The sequence below is a fragment of the Arachis hypogaea genome, chromosome 16 (genome assembly GCF_003086295.3).
Source record: "Arachis hypogaea cultivar Tifrunner chromosome 16, arahy.Tifrunner.gnm2.J5K5, whole genome shotgun sequence".
Classification (NCBI taxonomy): Eukaryota; Viridiplantae; Streptophyta; class Magnoliopsida; order Fabales; family Fabaceae; genus Arachis; species Arachis hypogaea.
Window position 1 is genome coordinate 148,448,632 of NC_092051.1, and position 21,790 is coordinate 148,470,421.

General features: G+C 29.1%; 2 protein-coding genes across 2 annotated transcripts; both read right to left on the reverse strand.

The window, feature by feature from the left end:
- Nucleotides 1-2,875: 2,875 nt before the first annotated feature.
- Nucleotides 2,876-5,987, reverse strand: LOC112697768 (U-box domain-containing protein 4). The gene is made up of 3 exons (XM_025751087.3): nucleotides 4,852-5,987; nucleotides 4,290-4,616; nucleotides 2,876-3,147 (listed from the first exon to the last, which is right to left on the reverse strand). Exons 1-3 carry the CDS (start codon nucleotides 5,509-5,511, stop codon nucleotides 3,070-3,072), a joined length of 1,065 nt encoding a protein of 354 aa, XP_025606872.1. The 5' UTR covers nucleotides 5,512-5,987; the 3' UTR covers nucleotides 2,876-3,069.
- Nucleotides 5,988-19,527: 13,540 nt separating this feature from the next.
- On the reverse strand, nucleotides 19,528-21,240 carry LOC112697769 (strigolactone esterase RMS3). The gene is made up of 2 exons (XM_025751088.3): nucleotides 20,650-21,240; nucleotides 19,528-20,260 (listed from the first exon to the last, which is right to left on the reverse strand). Exons 1-2 carry the CDS (start codon nucleotides 21,018-21,020, stop codon nucleotides 19,828-19,830), a joined length of 804 nt encoding a protein of 267 aa, XP_025606873.1. The 5' UTR covers nucleotides 21,021-21,240; the 3' UTR covers nucleotides 19,528-19,827.
- Nucleotides 21,241-21,790: the final 550 nt, after the last annotated feature.

The following is a 21,790-nucleotide window of genomic DNA, read 5'->3' on the forward strand; positions in this document are numbered from 1 at the left end:
CTTTTAATTTTTAAATATATGTAAGTATTACAATAATATTCTCATAAATTATGCATATAAGTTTTATAATGATATTCTCATAGGGTGCTTGACCCCAAAAAATTTCAAAAATTTGTTATTGATAAAATTTGTGAAGTTTTTAAGGAAGCTGAAACTAATGATTAAATAAAATAACTGTTTTATTTTTTTTAATTTGCTATATCTCATTGACTGAAAGTGATTCAGATTAAATGAGAATATTAAACATAACATATATTTATTAAATTTAAAAATATTTTATATTTATTTATTTTATTTTATTTTTTATATATTTTATATTTATTTTTCACTTGACCTTTTTTCCTTTTTTTTTTTTGCTTTGGTTTTATTTATTTTTTATTTTTTTTAGTCTTTAGCTCGACTTTTCTAAAAAATTGTTGAAATAATATTTTGCTCTCTATATTTTTATTTCTTGGACCTGATTCCTGTATTTTTGTTATTATCTAACCATCTATATATTATAGACTTCAAAACACTAAAGCCCTTTATGTTGGTACAGCATAAGTTTAAAAACAATGTCAAAAAAATATTTTATATTTAAATATGATAAAAGTTAAATTTTAAAATAGTCTTTCAACTTACTATTGAACTTCGAACTCATCCGTAAATTTAACACTGAAAAACTTTCTGTCCATTGCTTGTCATAAAAAAGTTGAGTTGGACTGATTCCTATCACGCTAGAACTATAACGCAGCAACAATCACAAAAATAAATAGTTAACAATCAGAAAAAACAGCAACAATTATAGAATAAAAAATAACAAAAAATTAACTGTTTCTAACTACATTAAAACATAATCAGTAGCAACAATCGCCCAAAATATTAAACAACAATGATTGAATAACTAAAAATTTTTTTAAAAAAATTCACTTTGACGGTATGCAAAGGGAGAGAATCGAGCCAGAAAAAAAAAAGAGAAAGACAGAAGAAGACAGAAAAGAAAGAGGAGACAAGAGAAGGGCGCAGATGCGCGAGGAATGACGGCAACGAGTAGAGAGGGAGGTTGCAGGGAGTGATGGACAGTGAACACTACGAGTAGAGAAGGAGGCAGCAATGAGTAGTAAAAGCGAGAAACGAAACGACGCAATGACGTAGAGGAGCCGGCGATGACACGGCGACGAGATGGAGGCCGACAAGAGATGACAGCAAAAAAGGTTGAGGCTTTGTGTTCTGTTTCTATCGTGTTTGAGTGATGTGGGTATGAGAGATTAGGTTGGGGAAGGGAGGAGAGAGGCGCGGCCCAAAACGAAGGTCGACGAGAAGCATTTTAGGGATGTGAGTGATGGCAAACGATGGATGAAAAGTATTTTAGAGACGATTGGTATTAAATTTAGAGATAAATTTAAAACAATTTTAAATTTAAAGACAAATTTAATGTCCAATTATAAATTTAAATACTATTTTAAAATTTAACTCGCATGATAATCTTGCATTATTGTAACATAACCCGAAAATCAAGATAATTACATCGAATAAAGACCTGTAATTCTGTTCATCGATCATAAAATAACTTATTATTCTATGCCTCCAGATTGCAACTTTGCAAGAGAAACCACAAACTTAAAAATACCAGGGGTATGATACACCTCATTTAATCAGGTGCAGGTAAAACTCAGTAAATCGCCTAAAACTAGTTATAAAAGCAGTAAAGGAGCCTTTCCTCAATGAGAAGCTAGAGTTAAAAAAAGCAAGTCCACACGCCGTCAACCATGGACCCACACTCCCAAACAACTATCCTATTCACCGCTTACCGCTAATCACTTCGGGAATATGCTAACACGTGTCATTCCCTCCTTGGTCTCACCCAATCTTTGTGCATTATCGATATCATTATCATTATCATTATGTTCTGTGCAAAAAGAGAAAAGAAAAATAAAAATGATGAAATATTACGCTATTAGCCATAAAAACAAACAAAGCTGCTTACGACTGCCACCGCTCCTAACCCTACTTAACATTCTTAGCCAACCACGTGGAAACAACCATTTCAAACCATCCTTCTTCTCTTCACTTTTTTATTTGTTTTTCTTTCTCGGTGTATCTTCTCATAATCTTTCAAATTCATTGGGGTTCGAAAATGAAAGGGAAAGCTACAAAATTAATATCCACCAGCAAGAGGAAATAAAAATCTTCCAGAAATATCTTCAGTAATTATATATGCACGAAACAGCACGTTGCAATTATATATGTTGTGGCTCTCTCTCACAACCCCAATAATCCATCCATGTACTTATAAAAATGATAAACAACTCTAATCTTAAAACTATATAAAGTATTATATATTTTAACTTAGCACTAATTTTAATGTGTCGATACCATCTCTCATCTTACCTAATCGGCTGATGGGTGTGATTCGAAAAATTGGATGTTTCTTTTTAGCCTTCCTTCTCTTAGCTTCTACTTTTTTTTTATCATTATACTACTCACACACTCACAAATCCACACTTTCAGATTATTTTAAACTTCATTCTTGTCTCAGCTGGAGTTTAAGATTGGTGCAGCTTGATTAAAAAACAATGTCATTACCACTTGATTTGGACTTCTGCTGCTTAGCTTCTACTTTTAAAACCAACTAAAATTTCATTTTCTCTTAATATACGAGACAAATATATGAGACAAAAGGACTCGAATAAAAAATATCGTTACACATGGAATTTTTTTATAAATTAAGTCTAATTAAATTAAATAATAAAATTTAGAATAATATTAACTATAACTAAATTTTTTATATTAGACTAATTAGATGTGTGGTATTATTTTTAAAGAAAATACAAAAGGATTAATTTAGGAGTGTCGTAATTAACAATAAAAGAAGAATAATTAGAATTGGTACGACTGAAAGGGAAAATTAAACTTAAGCTCGTATTATTTTTGTATTACAAAATTTACAAGAGGTTCTTCTTCTTTGTCACATAGATATTTACAAGTAAGGCCCATCACCCTTAACCATTTTCGTTGATTTAACTCTTTGTGGCTACAATTAAAACACGCACGAATATGGTGGGGGAGCTGGGGTTTATAGTTCACACTTCACAGTGACACTTCTGACGCACGAGCAGTGCCATTGTTGGATCTTGGTTGCCTTAGAAGCTCAATCAGTTTCTCTGCCTGTTTCACGTGCATAAACGAGGAACACACCAACGAACAAACATTAGCTTTCACATTCTTGTTTAATCATATATAATGATATCAATAAGACTATTTGACTCTCACTATGATTATCTTAATATGAAATAAAAAAATATATAATTTATTATAAACAAAGAATAATGGAATAAAACAGTGGGTTGTTTTTGGCAAAATGTTATGTGCACTATACAGAAAAGGACACTATGCAATTGCAAAGTCCACATATATAGCGTTCTTAAAATATTATAGTAGCCAAAAACTCAACCAGGATTGTGTAGAAATGTTCACACTGTAATGCATTCCGATGCAAACAATATCTACATTTTGGTGGTGCGAAGCAAACCATTTTAATTGGCCACTTAGAAACAAAAGAAAAAAGATACCAGTGGGTGGATATCCACTCTGCAAGGGAAGCTAACGTGGCAGTCACATACCATTCCTTCACATTGCTTAATAAAACCTCTACCGTATATCCCTAATGCATCTATGTAATAAATTTTCTAATTGAAAAACAGAGAAATGATAATATATTATATGAATATATTTATTATATAATAACTCAAAAAATAGAAGCTATTAAAATTCTAAAATAACACGTTTCAAAAATAATTCAACATTATCTATAAATAATAAGATAAAATAAACAAAGAAAATGCACATACTTTTAAATTGATTAAATAGATTAATAAATATTAATATATTTATTGATTTATTTATTTTTTTGTTATAGTTTTAAAAAAACTAAGTATAACTAATAGTTAACTTGAAAATAGTTTAAATAACTAGCCATTTATTTTTATAACCTATTAACAATAAAAAAAAATTCAATTTAAATGAAAATTATTTGTATTTTTTATTATCATATCCATATAATACAAAATTTAATGATATTTTGTCCTGCCATCAAATCAAATAATGGTTCGATTTTTGTACTCTCAGAGTACCTTAGTACTACTAAGAATTGAACTTCCTCATTTTTTGTTAAAAAAATAAAAAAATCTTTAGTACAAAAATCAGACTTTTGTATTTTAATTTAGTTCACAATTTTTATAAAATATCAAAATTTTACAAGGCTAATTTCTTGCATAAAAAAGATAAAGAGCCAATTTTTTTTTGCTGACCTTTTCTTTGGCGCGATTGGTGCCAGATTGGGACAAAGCAACCAAAGGAGGGATGGCGCTTTCGTCAAACACAAGCTTTCTGTAAGCAGCACTCTCTTCACAAATCTGCAAAAGTATAACCACAGCAATTTCTTTTTGCCTCTGCGTCCCAACCTCCACTATCTCTACCAGCACTGGAATCCCCCCTTCTGCCACAAACGCAGCCCTTCCCTCCGCTACTGTCACCACTACGCTCGCCACGTAAGCTGATTTGTCTACCATGTCTCCCTCCAAGTCTGCCATCAACTCCACCAGCACCCTCATTATCCCTGCCTTCACTGCCCTTACCTTCCATCATAGTAACAATTACAGTTAGTTAAACATTCCATTACCAATTAGTTACACTTCAATTCAAGTTAGTTACATTATGTTAAGAAATAGTTACTTATAATATCTACTAGATCTTATATATTACTTCCACCTCAAAAATTGTAATCGCTTAAACATTTTTCTTAAAAATTTAGACACATGAATAATTGCAAATTGAATTGGTCGATTATTCCAGTAATTTCACACATGGTACCTTGTTATCTTTAGTAGAACAGAGCGAGTACAGAGCAGTTGACGCGTCCTTCTTTCCGCGGCCACTCCCGATTTCCAGAAGCTTTACAAGCGGCGGAATTGCGCCCGCCCTTCCTATTGCCGGCTTATAAGCATCCACCTGCGACAGTCGGAGAAGCGCGCACGCCGCGTTCTCCTTCGCTGTTGAATTTCCTGAACTCAGCACCCGAACCAGAGATCGAATCGCGCCGGCAGAAGCTATGGCGTCTTTGTTCTCGTCACATAGGGATAAGTTGAGAATAGCTGTGACGCCGTACTCCTGAAGTTGAAGGTCTTGCGACGAAATAAGCGAAATTAACGGTTTGATCGCTCCGGCTTCGGCGATTCTAATTCGATTCTCCGGCTTATTCTTCGCAAGGAGGCGGATCTCCATGGCTGCTTGTTTTTTCTCATTGACGGAATCAGAGCCCAGATCAGACACGAGCTGTCGGATTAATTCGTCAGAGTTGTCGGTGGCACACGCAAGTAGGAGGCGGCGAGTCTGAGAAGAGGCAGCGGAGAATTCACCGGATCTATCGCTGTTGCAATCGCTAAAGGCGGAGGAAGAGGACTCCTCGTTGATGGTGAGATGGCTTATGCTGCGCCCCAAATAAGAGTAATTTGTCGTGCTCTCGGTCCCCATGGTGCGTGTTATGGCACCGATTTTGGGTAATGAGTATAATCGATTAGGTTGGACCAGGATTTAGAGTTATTGAATTTTCTTTTAAATTGGTTTGTTTTGTGATAGAATAAAGAAGGGCAAGAGAGAAGCTACAAATATATGAGAGACCAACCTATGGAGATTTTACAAGTGTAAGGAAGTATTTGAGCGAGGAGATAACACGTGTGCATATTGAATATTCGGGGAGAGACTAAATTTCAATGCAAGCAAGCACGTGGGAGGGTCTTGAATGTGCTCCTAAAAGGATCACTGTTTTGATATTTGTGATTTTTTTGTTTTATTATAATATAATGTTTAGTAGTCATTTTTTCAATCAATTTTTTTATATAGGTTTTTTGTTCATGTTATAAATATTATTTTTTTAAGAGTTTTTTTTAGTATTTTTGAATGTACTGTTATTTTTTACAGAATTTTCAGTACTTATTGTTTATACAAATTCGTAGTCTCTTTTATTAATACAATTTTTTATATATATATTTTTTGTATAATTTTTTTCGTTGTATAATTTTTATCGTTGATTCTTGAATTAGAGTGTATTATATTATTTTATAATATTAACTATTGATTCAAAATTAAAAAAATTAAATTAAATAAAAAAATATACTAAAAAGAAATCTCAAAGATCTTTTTGAATTTGTTTGATAATATAAAAAGTTAAACTTGAAAGATATATATATATATATATATATATATATATATATATATATATATATATATATAAAAGATAACAGAAAATGTATTTTCTTAAATCTTTTTATTTTAAAAAAATAAAATGTGATCATTATTAATTTTATAAATAAAATTAAAAAATATAAAAAAAATTCAAACGTTAGAGATTACGCTTAAATTTTTTTATTGAACAAAATTTTCGAGAAGATCAATTCCTATAAGAGTAAGGTACGAAGATTTTACAAGTGTAGAAGTGTTTAGATACATGTGCGTAATTGAATATTCGACGTAATTAAATTCTTAATTCAAGCAAAAATCTTAAGAAATATAATCTTTTAATAGAGTGTGTTTTTTCTTTTCAGTACTCTCGTATTTGTTATCTTTTCGTGATCTTTTAACTTTTTTCTTTTTTATATAATAGTTTTAGTATTCTCTGTCAAGTTTTAATTATTTTTATCAATTATTTATTTATTTTTTTTCATATTATAGATATTATGTTTTTAGAGTTTTTTTAATGTTTTCTAATGTATTGTTATCTTTTTTACGGAATTTTTGGTACTTATTGAGTTATTGTTCATAAATTATTTTAATCTTTATTATTGATTTAACTAGAAAAATTAAATTAAATAAAAAAAGTATATTTGATTTTTTTGCAATTTTTTCCGTTAAATTATATATATTGTACTAACTAACTTGGATTGGTTGAGTAGCCAGTAGAATTCGATAACAAGCTCTTAAATAAAATTTAAATTCATAACGAATTAGTCTTTATCAGATAAAATACTGAACAACTAAAAAAAGTTAACATATGAGATACTAATATCAACCATAATTGATGGTAAAATGATACTTGTATCCTTTGAGTTTTAATTTTACAAATAAAAAAAATACATTTTTAAAAATATTTTTATTTTATTTTTTAGATTTCAATCAAATTAATTTTATATATTTCAACATTATTCATGGTTCAATGACACTAGATAAAATTTTATTTTATTACTTGTGAATCTCTCTATCTTAACTTACGAACAACTAGAATTTTTATTTATCACCTTTTCAAATTTCAATAGGCTCATTTGTTAGGAATTTTCATTTAACACCTCCATCCCACAAGGAAAAATTGGTCAACCATTAAAGTATCCATATTCTTCTTATGGTTGGGTAACTTGTGTTTGAATTTTTCTTATACAAAAATCAAAAAATGAAAAATAATAAATAGAGACATATATTTTTTATTTTAAAAAAAATACAAAAATACAATAACTTCGTATACATAACTTAAGTCTATATTTGTATAACTAAATAAATATTTTAATTTATTATTCATGTATTTTTGTTTTAAAAAAAAAACAAGAATATAGAATTATTCTCCATCACACGTGCACATACATAAATTCCATTAAATCCTAAGTGTATCTGTGTATGTAACAGTTAACCACTTTGAATATATTTTTTGCAATATTTTATGTTCTTTAATTCCTAACAATAAAATATGGCAGGGATGTGATAGAGTGACAGTGATATTGATTTCTCTTGCCCGTTTATATAGTTGACATACATGGCCAAGCAAGTTTTTTTTTTTTTTTTTTTTTACTAAAATAGCTTTAAAGTTGACAGAATAACGAAATATTGATAAATGAAAATTTAATATGAGCATGGTAAATAATTTAGAGTTTAACTCGGAGTAAAATATATAATTATTTCACATCTTATAGTTTTATATTAATCAGTTAAAGAAAATAACGGACACCCTGCATTATTGTACTTTGAAACTGGTGGAGTGGAACCATTGATTTTATATAAATATTTGTTCCGAAAAGTGTGTATTGTTCTCTTGTTAATAGAATCTAAACTCTAAAGTGAAAACTAGTTTACTCCTTTTCTAGGTTAACTTGATTTAGGGCCTAAGAGGTTACCAAAGATGGTTTCTTCAGGAGAAGTAGAAGAAGATAGGATATAAAGAATAAGAAGAGGATCAGATTCTTTGGGTACTCATGACATTTTTTCCCATTAATTTTTGAATGAGAAAAACTCCGCACATAACATAATTTATTATTTTTTTGCTAACATCTTTAATTATTAGTCTAATTTTTTAGTTTAGTAATTCAACAACATATTTTTAGCCTATACTTTTGTTCCGGTCCAGTTCATCAGCGATTCAAGTCCGGACATGAGCGGCTGATCCGACGAGTCGCTCGGCCCGAGCTAAGAGGCTGATCCGACGAGTCGTTCGGCCCCGAGCTAAGAGGTGACCCGTCTTCATCTCCCCATCCACGTAAAATTTGGACAGCTAGTAGAAGTTTTTAAGAAGGTGGGTCTAGTCTCAATGGGTCCATCCGAATACGGACTATAAAAGGGAAGGAACTTATCCCTCTCACAGGTACGTCACCTACTCTAACCCTAAACACTGCCTTTTGTATCGATACTAATTTGAACGTCGAAATCTTTGCATGTGGTCCCACCACATCATCCCTCCGTAAATCCGAGTAAGCATCTTCTCCCGATACCGTAACTCGCACTCAGGTCCCAATTTTCTCAAATTTCTGCTCCACCAACAAACCAACCCGAGCCGTCGAACATTAGAACAGACGAACATTTTTTAAATAATATTTACTAACTATTAATAAAAAATAATAAATTATACTAATCTTCTAATATTTTTTCTTTTGAAGTAGTTTTTTTTTTATCCAAAAATTTTTCTTAACAATTAAGGTTACAATAATCTATTAACTCTTGCCAAATGTCACTTAATATGAACCATCAACAACAATAATAAAACTTTATTCTATTAGATAGAATTAACTATATGAATTAAATAATATTATTAAATTTTATTATATATTATATTTACAATAAAACTGTTTACATGAATTTTTTTTTGTGAGTGCAATATAATTACGATAGTTGTCGTAAAATATGACAACCCTATAACACACCTATGTATATATGTTGCAATAATTTAGAATTGCTAGTAATTTAATTACAATAATTTCCTATGAGCTAGCTGCAAAAGAACAAAATAAATAAATAAATAAATTTTAGGAGCTAAAAATTGTTAATTTATCTATATATATTCACTTGAAAATTAAAAAGAATATAAAAGGAATTGTGATTCTTTTATATTTTCCTCGTGGACAATAAGGAATAAGATTGATTCATGATCGTAAAAGTTGGATAAGAAAGTTACTCTTGTTAGTTATCCATATTCAATAATCGCTTATTCGAGATAAGATTTTGATAAGATATTGTGATCACTTATTTTCATAAACACCATACTTGTTCATCCATCAATGTAATATCTTTATATGAACCTTCCTCGTATTCGAATGTGAACCTATATCATTATCAAATTGAATTGAAGTGTTATAAGCTAAGGGTTATTACAACTTAACTTTTGAAGTTAAGTTATAGCAACTCAATTCATATTTTTTCTAATACAATTTTTATTTGAATATATATGTTAAATCTTAAGTGTACTATACCATTTTTTTAATATAATAGATAAATTATTACTAAAAAAATATAAAAAATTATGTCAAATTTTTAGAACGTAAATTTTTTTACGACAATCCTTCAGTCTAGCAAGCTAAAGATATTTTCTCACAAATCTAAAGTCTATTTAAAGATTTGTCATTAGTCAATAAATTATTGTGTATATAAAATGATAGAATTTAAACTTTTTGGTACTTACTTAAGCAGACGAATAATTTAACTACTCAACTAATTCAAATTAGTTTTTAGGATGCAATAAACTCGCATTCCATCATACATATCTATAGAAATATTTCACAAACTAAACTATCTCACTTATATATTTACATATTGAAATGGTATTGAGACGCCATCAAAGTACAATACTAAATAAAATTAAAGGGTGATCGTAAAGGAAAATCAGAATAAGAACATCGCACACCTTTTGTAATATTAAAATGGAAATTATAAAATCCCCATATATTAGGAGAAAATAAAATAAGAAAATGTTAATAGTTGCATTAATTAATTTATCAAATGTCATCAGGAGAATTATTCCTATTACTACATAAATAAATAATATTCCTATATATTATACAAACAGTCACATAGCAACAAAAAGTCCACACTTATTAGCTTAATCAGAAAATAGCTTTACATTATTATTTCTGCTTCATTCACTTAATTTTTTCAATAAGCTAAGGTACTCATGAAAGAGAATTAGATAGAAAGTTAGTTGTTAGGTCGCATCAACTAATGATAAATGTTTAAGCCATTTGCAGCAGTGTTTGTATTCATGAACCACATGCGTTGACTATTTGTTAGCCGGAGCCCAAAGAGTAGAAAAATCACATCTTTATAAAATATTGATGAAAAAATATATTTATTATTTTATTATATGAGAATTTTAAAATAAAAATGATATTTATAATAATAATGATTTGAATCTATATACGAACTCGGAATTAGAAAATTAAAGTTAAACAAATTTAAAAACTTATGTATAAAATTATTTTATAATTCATATTTATAATACATCAAAATTGAATTATATATATATATATATATATATATATATGCGCATGTGCATAACCAAAGAAAGAATCATTAAATCAATTACTATATATTTGTATATATATAATTGTTACGTGGATAACCTGAAATAGATAGATAGATCGGACAAGGATAAAAGGTTCAAATAAAAAAAGAGGGTAGTTTTCGATCTGTTTTATGTCTGAATTATGTATATGAAAAAATGGGGGTGTCAGTCTATTTATAAATAATGTGTTAATACTTACTGTTGGAGTGGTTCTACTATTAGTGGTATATAACCATTTTTTTATCTTAGGGTTATTGAAATTCTTTTTTAGAAGTGAGTGAAAGATTTAGGGAATAATTACTTATTTGAGTCTGTGAGCTCATATTGAATCCGACTTCTTTAAAGAAGCCAGTCAAGTGATGAAAACTAAATCTTTAGTTTAAACCTTTTTACTATAGTTGGACCTGACCATAACATTGGGCCAAATATAAACAATAATAATATATGTTTTGAGGAGTACTAGAGGATTAGTAAATTTTGTAATTTGTAACTATTAATTAGTTATTATTAGTGATTTTAATAGTGTGAAATTTTATCTAAGAATTTAAAATTATTCACTTTATTTTTAATAATTAAATGCTGACTAAATTTTAATAAAATTGCTGAATCTAGACTTTTCCTTAATAATATAATGTGATTATAATCATTATTATCATGTAAGTGTATATGTGTTGTTGTAAACACACGCTATCATATATTGATGTTCACACATAATTTCTTATCTTTTTTGTGAGACTTAACTAATAACTACGACCATGCCAAAATTATGGGCAGCAAACTAAAAGATCTCAGCCACCAAAATTGACCACTTGATTATCACTTAGAATCCAAATTGATACATATTTGACATGTGTAATTAAGGTGAAAAAAAATGTCACTTAAACATGTAATAATAACTGTCTCTAAACACCATTTCATAATGGGAAATTTATTGCGGACTCACTAGCACATAAATTAATATAATCCGACAATCACTGTTCCCTGTTATTATTATGAATGAATTGATTTCTAAGTTAGAGCAAAGATGACGAAAAATTGGTCTTTAATTTTTGGCATGTGATCCATGTAGATTTGCACCTTGTGTAAAACGTGGAACTTCAGAGAAAAAGGAAAAATGTACCTAAATAATTAGGTAAAAATTTAAGTGCAGTCAACTTCACGTGAAGTTAATAGTTGAAAGCCATTAGATGATTTGATTGATTTGACTCTCAACTATCAAGAAAAAATGAATTTAATTTTCATCTAACGACTCTTAATTATCAACTTCACGTGAAGTTGACTGCGCCTAAATTTTCACCATATTATTTATTATTTATTAATATTATAATAACTAATAAATATTAAATAAAACAAGTTCTGTTTTTTTTTTAACATCACCGATAAATATATATATATATATATGTTTTTTATTTTTTTGATAAGATAAATATATATATATATATATATATATATATATATATATATATATATATATATATATATATATATATTGGTATAGTGTATGTGTGAACTATAAAGCCATTTGAGTGCTTCCGAAGAACTTAAATTTTGGATGATTCTTTAACTTCATTTCACACACGATTTGACAGTAGAAGGGATCCTCTTCTAAGTGCAAAATTTGTCTTTTCATATTTAACTTCAGATGCAACTTTTGAAGGGTTTTTTTTTCGAGTGAACATACAATTAGATACTTATTCATTCACAAAAAGGAAAATGTGATTCTTAACAAGACAAAATAATGGACAATACAGTTCATCATATTGTAATTTTGAGACAATGCAAACTTTAATTTGTTAAAAAGATTATCAAATACTAATAAAAATTAATTTTGTACCAATTTTATTTATAATATATGTAGAGGTTTCTTTTAAAATTATTCTCACACAGAATTCTATATAATAAAAAAGCTAACTACAATCACTATTTTTTTTTTCTTTACTCGCACTTTACTATATTTTTATTTTTTAAAAAGTCTTCGTACCACTCTTATTTTTTCTTCTTACTGTGGTATTTCTGACAATAGTTCTTCTTTATCGGATCACCAGCAGTGAATGAATTTTAAAAAAAAAAAAAAAAATTGTGTTAGAATTTGACAAAATTTTTAACTTAAGAATTGTGTGGTCTCAAAATAAAATTGTGAGTTATGTCATCTATATTTTATTAAAATCGCGTTATCTTTTATGTGAATGGACATATATGATTTTTAATATTTACTTATTTTTCTTCTAATTGATCAATTATATAGTGGTCAATTTATATTATGAAGTAACATACAAGAACTTTTCCTATTAATTTCTACTTTCTATGAGAGCCAAATTTAAAATATTTCTTAAGAAACCATTAGAAAAATGATAATAACTAAAAAAGAGGCGTCGTTGAGAGTAAATTAAACTTATATTAAGTGTAATTTTATAAAATTGATTTTATTTTCTTATAACCTTAATATTTTCGATTTTTTTTAAATCGCAAGAAAAGTGAAATCATATAATTATTTGATAACATGGGGAGAATATTTTAATTTACACGGATCTGTCATGTTTGTATTCAAATTTGAAAACCTACATAGACTTGTCTTGACTTTCTTAATAACAGTACAACATAGTTTATTTAACACTAAGCTTTTGAACTTTGTCAAAGAAAGAAGAATGGATCAAATCAAATACCGTATTTAGTCTCTATAAGAAAATGGAAATTTGAAAATGCCAGTTAGCTTCTAAATCGCCTTCAAAAAATTAAAGTTGATACTACCTAAATCCACATCAATAATGTGATTAAAAACTCCACATAAATATATTGACTTATCTCATTTTTATTTTTTCTTTTTTCATTCATTATCAAATCGATTAAATTTTTGCTAAAGCGATAAGTGGTTGAAATAATCATGTATGTATATAATAACAACTGTTGTTTCAATGGGAGCTGGAATTGTTGAACCAACTCCATCAGCTCTTACTGTCAATGAAACTAATAGCTGAGAAAGAGAATAGAGTCTTTTGGAAATTTGATAAAAGTGGTATTTTTTCGACTAACTCCTTTGTGCGGGTGATGCAGGAAGCAGTTCTCCTAAAAAAAATAACTAGCTATAGCTTCACTAGCGCTATTTGGAGGGACTTTGTCCCACACAGGGTCGAACTGTTACATGGTTTGTGTTGATTGAGAGGGTCCATACTAAAGAGAGACTGTCCAGACTAGGTGTTATTGATTAGGTGGATAATATCTGTGTGCTGTGCTGTAAGTCTGTTGAGTCTACTTTTCATCTGTTTATTAGTTGCGAGCTCACTTGACAGGTGTGGTGTGCGTGGCTGTTCGCCTTCGGAAGATCATGGACCATACCAGGTACATTGAAGCAACACTTTGAGAGCTGGACGCATGCTGTACGTAGAAAGCTTGAGAGAAAGAGATTGTTAGTTGGATTCTTTGCTGTAGTGTGGGCAATTTGGCTAGAGAGAAATGATGGAGTGTTCAATAGCCATGGCTCAAGTATAGTGAAAATCATCAACAGATCTTTTATGCTCTCTGACGAGTGGCTTGGTGATGCTCCCTTTGGTTGTTGATAACAATGCCGAAGATGACGAGGGGTTGGTATCACTTTTGAGATTGTTAGTAATGTTTGTATTTTGAGATTTTCTTTTGCTTCTGGATCTGTTTGCTCTACCTTATTGTGTTGAGCGCTTCTTATTTCAAAAAAATAATGTATATAATAAGTTAAAAAAAATTTTAAATATACCCGAAACACAGTGTTCCAATAATCTTAATAGTTGATTTTAATTAATATATATTATATATATTTTTTATAATTAAGATCAACTATTAAAATTATTAAAATCCGATATATGATATATTTGGTACACTTAAAATTCTTCCAATAAAATATACAATCTATATATTTATATGACTACTCTTTTAAAAAAAATAGAACTTTGATTATTTATTTGAATGATATGTATGTGTTTGCTTTGATACTAATCTTAGTCTGCAAAGGTCAAAACATCTTTATCAGATTTGGATGAATAAACGCTGAGAAATAAGTAAACAAAAATTTGTCACTAAAACACAAATAAAATATTTTTTTTTTCGCTCAAAAATAAAAACAAAGCACAAGGAATCATTCACCGAGTTCGAAGCCTTATTTTGTTTGCGTGTATCCAATAACGACCCAAAATCATAGTGTTATCTCTTTTTTTTTCCTAAGCCAATGTTCTTAACATTTTATCATTATATGTATATCCTAATTATTTTTAGACTACTATTGAACCGATCCCTAGCTCTAATCATGGGCCAGCCCAGAAAAAAATTTGGTTTGGCAAAAACAAAAATAAAGAAGATTCTATTACTTAATTACTAAATGTTTCATCCAAAAAAAATAAAAAACTGATAGCCAGAATTTATTTAAAGATCAACATATATATAAAATATCCGATTCTTAAGTAGCTAGGACAAGCATTCGATACCCACCTAAAAAGGAGTTTAGATTATATATAATAACTAAAAACTACTTTTACTGAAATAAAATAGTTTATGGAATTTCGGTTATCATAGGTTATCATAATTTGAAGATAATAGAGAACATGATTCCGTCAATTTGCAATAAGAGGTATGATCTTTATAAATTATGTGTGTTTATATATCCACCATGTTTCATTACTTCAAAAAGGTTATTTCTCTTTTAATTTTTTTATGAAGTCATTCGTTATTTGATGAGCTAAATCTGAAAGTAATATTTGAAGTTACATTCAAATTTTAGAGTGGTTATTGAAATAATAGTTACTTAATTTTGTCCTCGAACTTATGCTCCGGAACTTATATTAGTTCTTAAAACAATTTCCGTTCATCAGAATATTGAAAACAATATTATTTTGTATTTATTTAAAAAAAAACGTAAAAACTCCTGTCTTTTTCCGAGTCTCTCCTTTTCTTTCTCTTTTCCCAACTCTTTTTCTTTTTCAACCTAGGCCCTTTTCTTTTCTCTTTCTTTTTTTCTTTTTCAACTTATTTTTTATTTTATAAATATGAAACGACATTGTTTTAGTGTTTCAATGAACAAAAAATATATTAGGGACTAGTACGAGTCTTAGAGTATAAGTTCGAGAATAAAATTGAATAATTCTTAACTTTAAAAATTACTTTGAGATTTGAGTACAACTTTAAAAACTACTTTAAAGTTTATCATAATTTGAAGATAACAAGAACATGATTCTATTCATTTGCAATAAGAGATATGATCTTTATAAATTATGGATGTTTATATATCTATCATGTTCTATTACTTCAAAAGGTTATTTCTTTTTTAATTTCTCTATGAAGTCATTGGTCATTTGATTGATCTTTTATAACTAAAACGCATTTTTAATTAATTGCAAGAGTTAATGGACAAATATAGAACAACAAGAACTACTATAATTTCTCGAACAATAAAAAGGTTGATTCTTATAAACTGATAAATTAATGATTTTAAAAGAAAGTTGACAAGTTCGTAGTCTAATATTTAGTTTATTTACTCCCATTGGAGCCCGCTAACAATTTTCAACACTTACTAAGTTGTTGATATTAGGTCAAATATAAATTAATCAATTAAAAATTAGATAACAATTAACAAGTCAAAAACATTGTCCTTTTTCATAGTTTCAAATTGTGGCATCTGAATTTTAATATTTGAGAGTATCATTTGGTTTAGGACTACAACCCCACTGATTTAAAAAAAAAATTATTTAATAAATACATTAGGAATTAAAATTTTACATTTTTACAAAAAATTAAATTAATAACTTTAATATTGTTCATACCCTAACCCAATGATAAGGCCTAGGATCCAACGAAAGGCCCAATCCAAAGGATTGAGCCTCTCCCTACACCGACCTTCAATCTACGAAGTCGGTGCTTACCACGACTTGCTCTAAAGAAGTCGGGAGCGAGGGATTAGCTGACAGATAAACCCTCACTCAAGAGGATAACTGCCTCTAAAATCTCTTTAACTACTTCCAGGAGCAATATCTCAAATTCCCTAAGATAAAGGGACGGTTATTCCCCTTAAAAGGTGGAACTACTCCAATGGTGGTTATGGGTTCACCACTATAAATACACTGACATCCCTCAGGTATCTCTAAACCCAATACTCTCTAGACCTACTTACGCCCTTGCTGACTTAGGCATCGGAGTGTCTTTGCAAGTACCACCCCCCATTCTTTCACATACACAACTCGGAGACGGCTCCTAGACGTAAACCAAATCGGATACCACCTTCCTCTAACACTTGGACCTCACAAACAAGCACAACCACCATCCGGTTCTAGGTAAGTCCCGGAACAAATATGTATCCTTAAAAAAAATTCCACAAAAAAAGATGCTGAACCCAAATAAACAGTGACATTGAATAGATTTGGATATTTACAAAAGGATTATTATAATGCAGTGAACTTAACAACTTTTCAGTCAAATTGCACTCATTTTGCCACTTTCTAAAAAGTCTCAAACAAGTCTTCAAAAGAGTTATGAAACATAAATTTGGTGATTGAAACTTCTATGGAACTGTTTTGCTATAAAAATATTGACATTTGATTTTATTAAATTTATGACACTTGCTGTTTTATATATAAAAAACTAAAATTCATTTCAAAGTATTCTGCTCTTATATTCATCTTCTAAACTAGCTTAAAATAAATTTGAATGAATATAAAATATTAAATTAATGTTCCACAACTTTTTAACACCAATATTTTGGGTGAGCTAATTTCATATATATTTTAGGTTTTAAATTGCTTTTCTTTTTGTGCTAATTGAACCATTAGCATTCTAATCTGATTATCAAGAACTCAACCTGGATAAAATCTGTTAAAAAAAATAAAAATATCTTAATTATTATTAGAAAGATTAAAATACTAAAATTAACCATAAAAAATTTAAATGTTGTTAAAATTGACTATAAAAAATTTAAAATTAAGTTGTACCTATAAAAGATTATTTAAAATTTTGGTAGACCAATTCAACTTGATTAATATACAATACACCCACACACTTCTCACACATTTTATCATATTTTTCTTCAATTGCATTCTCTAGGATTTGAATTCTAGACCTTTAAAGTAGAAAAGAGGAGATATGTCATGTGAGCTAGGGTTCATTAGGAACCTGACGCTTATTGAAGCCAACAAATGAACTAATTAATGGAGTCATATTCCTTTGTAATTCTCTACTTGAAAAAAAATGTTGGTGAGAATTAAAAATTGAAGACATAAAAGTGGACCAGGCCCACGAATAATTATGTGGGCCAATGATATTACAAGATCCTATTGAGGAGAAATTGAAGAACAAAATACTTTATACCAAAAAACAAAAAGAAGAACAAAATACTTATTTGTGGCAACAGCAGAGCAACAAAATGAGTGATGCCCAAGTGGATAAGCCATTTGGAAATTCCGTACATCAGTCGCATCAAATAATTGAACTAAAACCCATTTCTCTTTCTATTCTTTTTGTTGTCTCGCCCTTTCAAGAACTAGTTCATCATATTTTCTTTTGATTATAGATTTTCAATTTGAGATGTAATGAACAAAAACCTGTGCGTTTTATAACGGAATTTTATTAGTATGTCTTATGGAAAGTATAATAAGAATAGTGTTAGAGAACCAATCTTTTCAATCAATATTAGTCAACTTCTTAAAAGTTATTTTATTTATATTAAATAGAATTTGTCTAAAATTAATCTTATTATCATTAAATTAACTCGTTTTAGATTTTGTCTTCATTATTCATGTATTGAAATTATATAATTTGTTTTTTTTATTATGGGATAGAAGTACTAATAATTTAACTGAGAGTTCAAATATAAAATATCATATGAAAGTAACTTCTTATAATTTTTTTAGATGAAATATAAGACTTAAATTCATATTATTTTATTGTTAACGTACGAGATCTCAAATCAACTCATTTACAAATACAAAATTGAATATTATTTCACTATTATTTTTTTAATTGAATTCAATTTTGATAGATCGAAATTATCCATTTCCTATGCTAAGCAATATTCTTACAAAATTAAGACAAATTCATCAACAAAGACAATTCCATGACCGTGGAGCATAGTGAACCAAACACAAATATTAAGGAAGTTAAAAAAAACAATATTCATATATATTATTTAAATAAAATATATTAAAATATAAAAATAAGATTAATATATAATCTTTTGGGTAATTTATATTAATAAATTAATTGAAGATTAATTTTACATAAATGTAAATAAAAATTGATTACATATCTGCCTTAAATAGATTTATACAAATTGAATCAGGTAAGCTCAATTTAAAAAAAAAAAGTACAAACGTTTATTATACATAATTTAATTATGAAAAAAGAATATCTTATCATAAAAAAAATGAATACATTTAAACAATGTTTGTATTTTTTTTATATTTAGTAATACGTATTTTTTTGGTGAACAACTAAGAGGAAAAACAAAAAAATAAAAAAAAAAGAAAAAATTAGATTCTTAACAATAAAATAAGACAAATCATTAATACATACTATAATAAATTAAATTAGACTTATTTGATTTAATATCTATATTTTATACAAATAAGGATTAGATTTACCAAAAGATTTAACTCGGATATAAAAATATCCAATGTTTCTCCAATTTACACAAAATTAATTTCCAATAAATTTATTGATATAAATTATCCTAATCTTTTATTTAAAAAAAAAGAGACTGTGCATCACATGCCAATCACGTGCATATATTTTATCAATCATGGTCTAAATTTATTTTCTTAATGTAATTAAAAATTGTTAAATAATATTTTAGTCCACTATATTTTTTACAATAACGGTATATTAACAGAACTACACGTAATTTTTACCGTTAATTAATCCCACACAATAAGACCCTCCCTAACAAAGATCCATACATTATTTGCCACGTGTCCAGACCTAAACCTCTTGTCCTTTCTTCTTTTTCTGCCTAACGTAAAATTAAATTAAATTAAATCAAAACTAAATCAACAACCTTCACGCTTGTACTTGTACTTCACGCGCCGCCGCTAAGGAGAATTGAGAGCTATATCCAGCTGTCGAGCAAGGTAGGAAGGAGCACTTAGGTGAGGGAGGTGCCCCTCGGTGTCGAGCCAAACCACCATGCTAGGTCCACCAAGGTGCTCCTCCATGTACGTGGCCACCGTCGCCGGAACCGAGTGGTCCCTCGCCGTCTGCATGATGCAACAGGGGACCTTCACCAAACCTAGGATACCCCGAAGGTCGCTGTTAAACACCGTCCTCGATACAAAAAGCGTTATGTCCGGCCTCATGTTGAAGAGTGTTCTAGAAAATTCCCTAACTGCCTCCGGCACATCCGCCCCCACTGCCAGCGGCGCGAAACCACACACCCACGCCTCGTAGTTGGCCTCCATTGCCGAAAACACTTGCTCAATTTCACCTTGCTCAAATCCTCCATGGTAATCCTTGTCGTTCAAGAACCTTCGCAAAATATAAAATAAAATAAAATTCAGGGTTTAACAATGACAATGGCATTAAAATTACATAGATTCATAGTGTAAGAATTTAAGTTTAACTAATTACATTAACATTTCAATGATGACTTCATTATCTGATAATTATTAAATTCTTTAAATAAGTAATTTTGAGAAATGAATTTGTTGAAAGAGGGAAACTAATCATCAATTAAAGAAAAAAGAAGTTATAAGTTGCAGTTGCCAGCTTATTATATCTAATATACTTTGTTATGTATTACTTTAGTACTCCGATCTATATATACTCTTGTAATACAAAAGTAATACATAACAAAGTATATTAGATATAATACAGCTGGATAGTAAAATATAATTGAGAGATTGATTGAGGGTTACCGAGGGGAGGCGCCGATGAGGATGAGCTTGGAGAAGAGTTCGGGGCGGCGGATAGAAGCAAGCATTCCGATCATGGCGGAGATGGAGTGACCGACATAGGCACAGCGAGTAACGCGGAGAGCGTCAAGAATTCCGATGAGGTCATCGACGTAGGCGTCAAGGGAGGTGTAACGGCGGTAATCGAAGTAGTCAGGGTTGACGCTGCCGGCGCACACGAGGTCGTAGAGGATGACGCTGTAGCGGCGGATGAAGTAAGGGAGGACACGCTGCCAGGCGGATTGATCGGTGCCGAAACCGTGGGCCAAGACAAGGTACTTGTCGCCGGAACCTTCTACGCGCACATTCAGCGCGTCTAAGATTGAGGTTCCCATCTTGAGAGAGAGAGTGATTGGGTTTTGAAGGTTTGGAGTTATATGTGAACTAAATATTATGAACAGTGAATTTTTAGTTACCCCTTACTTTTGGACTTTTTGCTTGGTTCTCAAAGAGACTGTGATCTGGTTAGGTAGTATTTATAACTGGCTACCACAATGAGTGTTACCATCAGATCCATCTCGATGCTTCTTCTGCTGTTTTTGGTTTAAAAGAGTCAATCAACCAATAGTAAAATAAGTTTATCTTAACTCTTCTTCTAAATTTGAAAATGTTCATTCAGATTTTTTTTAATTTTTATTCCTTTTACTAGATCACCGAATTAGATGTGTGTTTGGATTGACATTTGTCAAATTAAAATTAAATTTGTTAGTTTTATAAAATTAATTTTAGATAAAAATGAGTTTGTAATAATATAATTTATGTTTGTTTATTCTATACAAATTAATTTTGGTAAAATGAATATTATTTAAATAATAGTAGTTAAAATTATATTTAGATAAATAATTATTAACAAAGATATAATATTAAATTATAATGCTATTTTTTTAAGTATGTTATTATTTGTGATTAATTTTTTATTTAATTTATTCTGTCTAATAGAATTAACAATTTATATTATACTTATAAAAATAATTTTTTTTATTATTCTATCATTTTTTTAGGTATATATATAAGAACGTTAGTTTTGTTTTTTTTTAATACTTTTTGCAAGGTCTTTTTATAGTACGTTTCCTATTCTTGTTTTTAGTACTATTTTAAATTATTA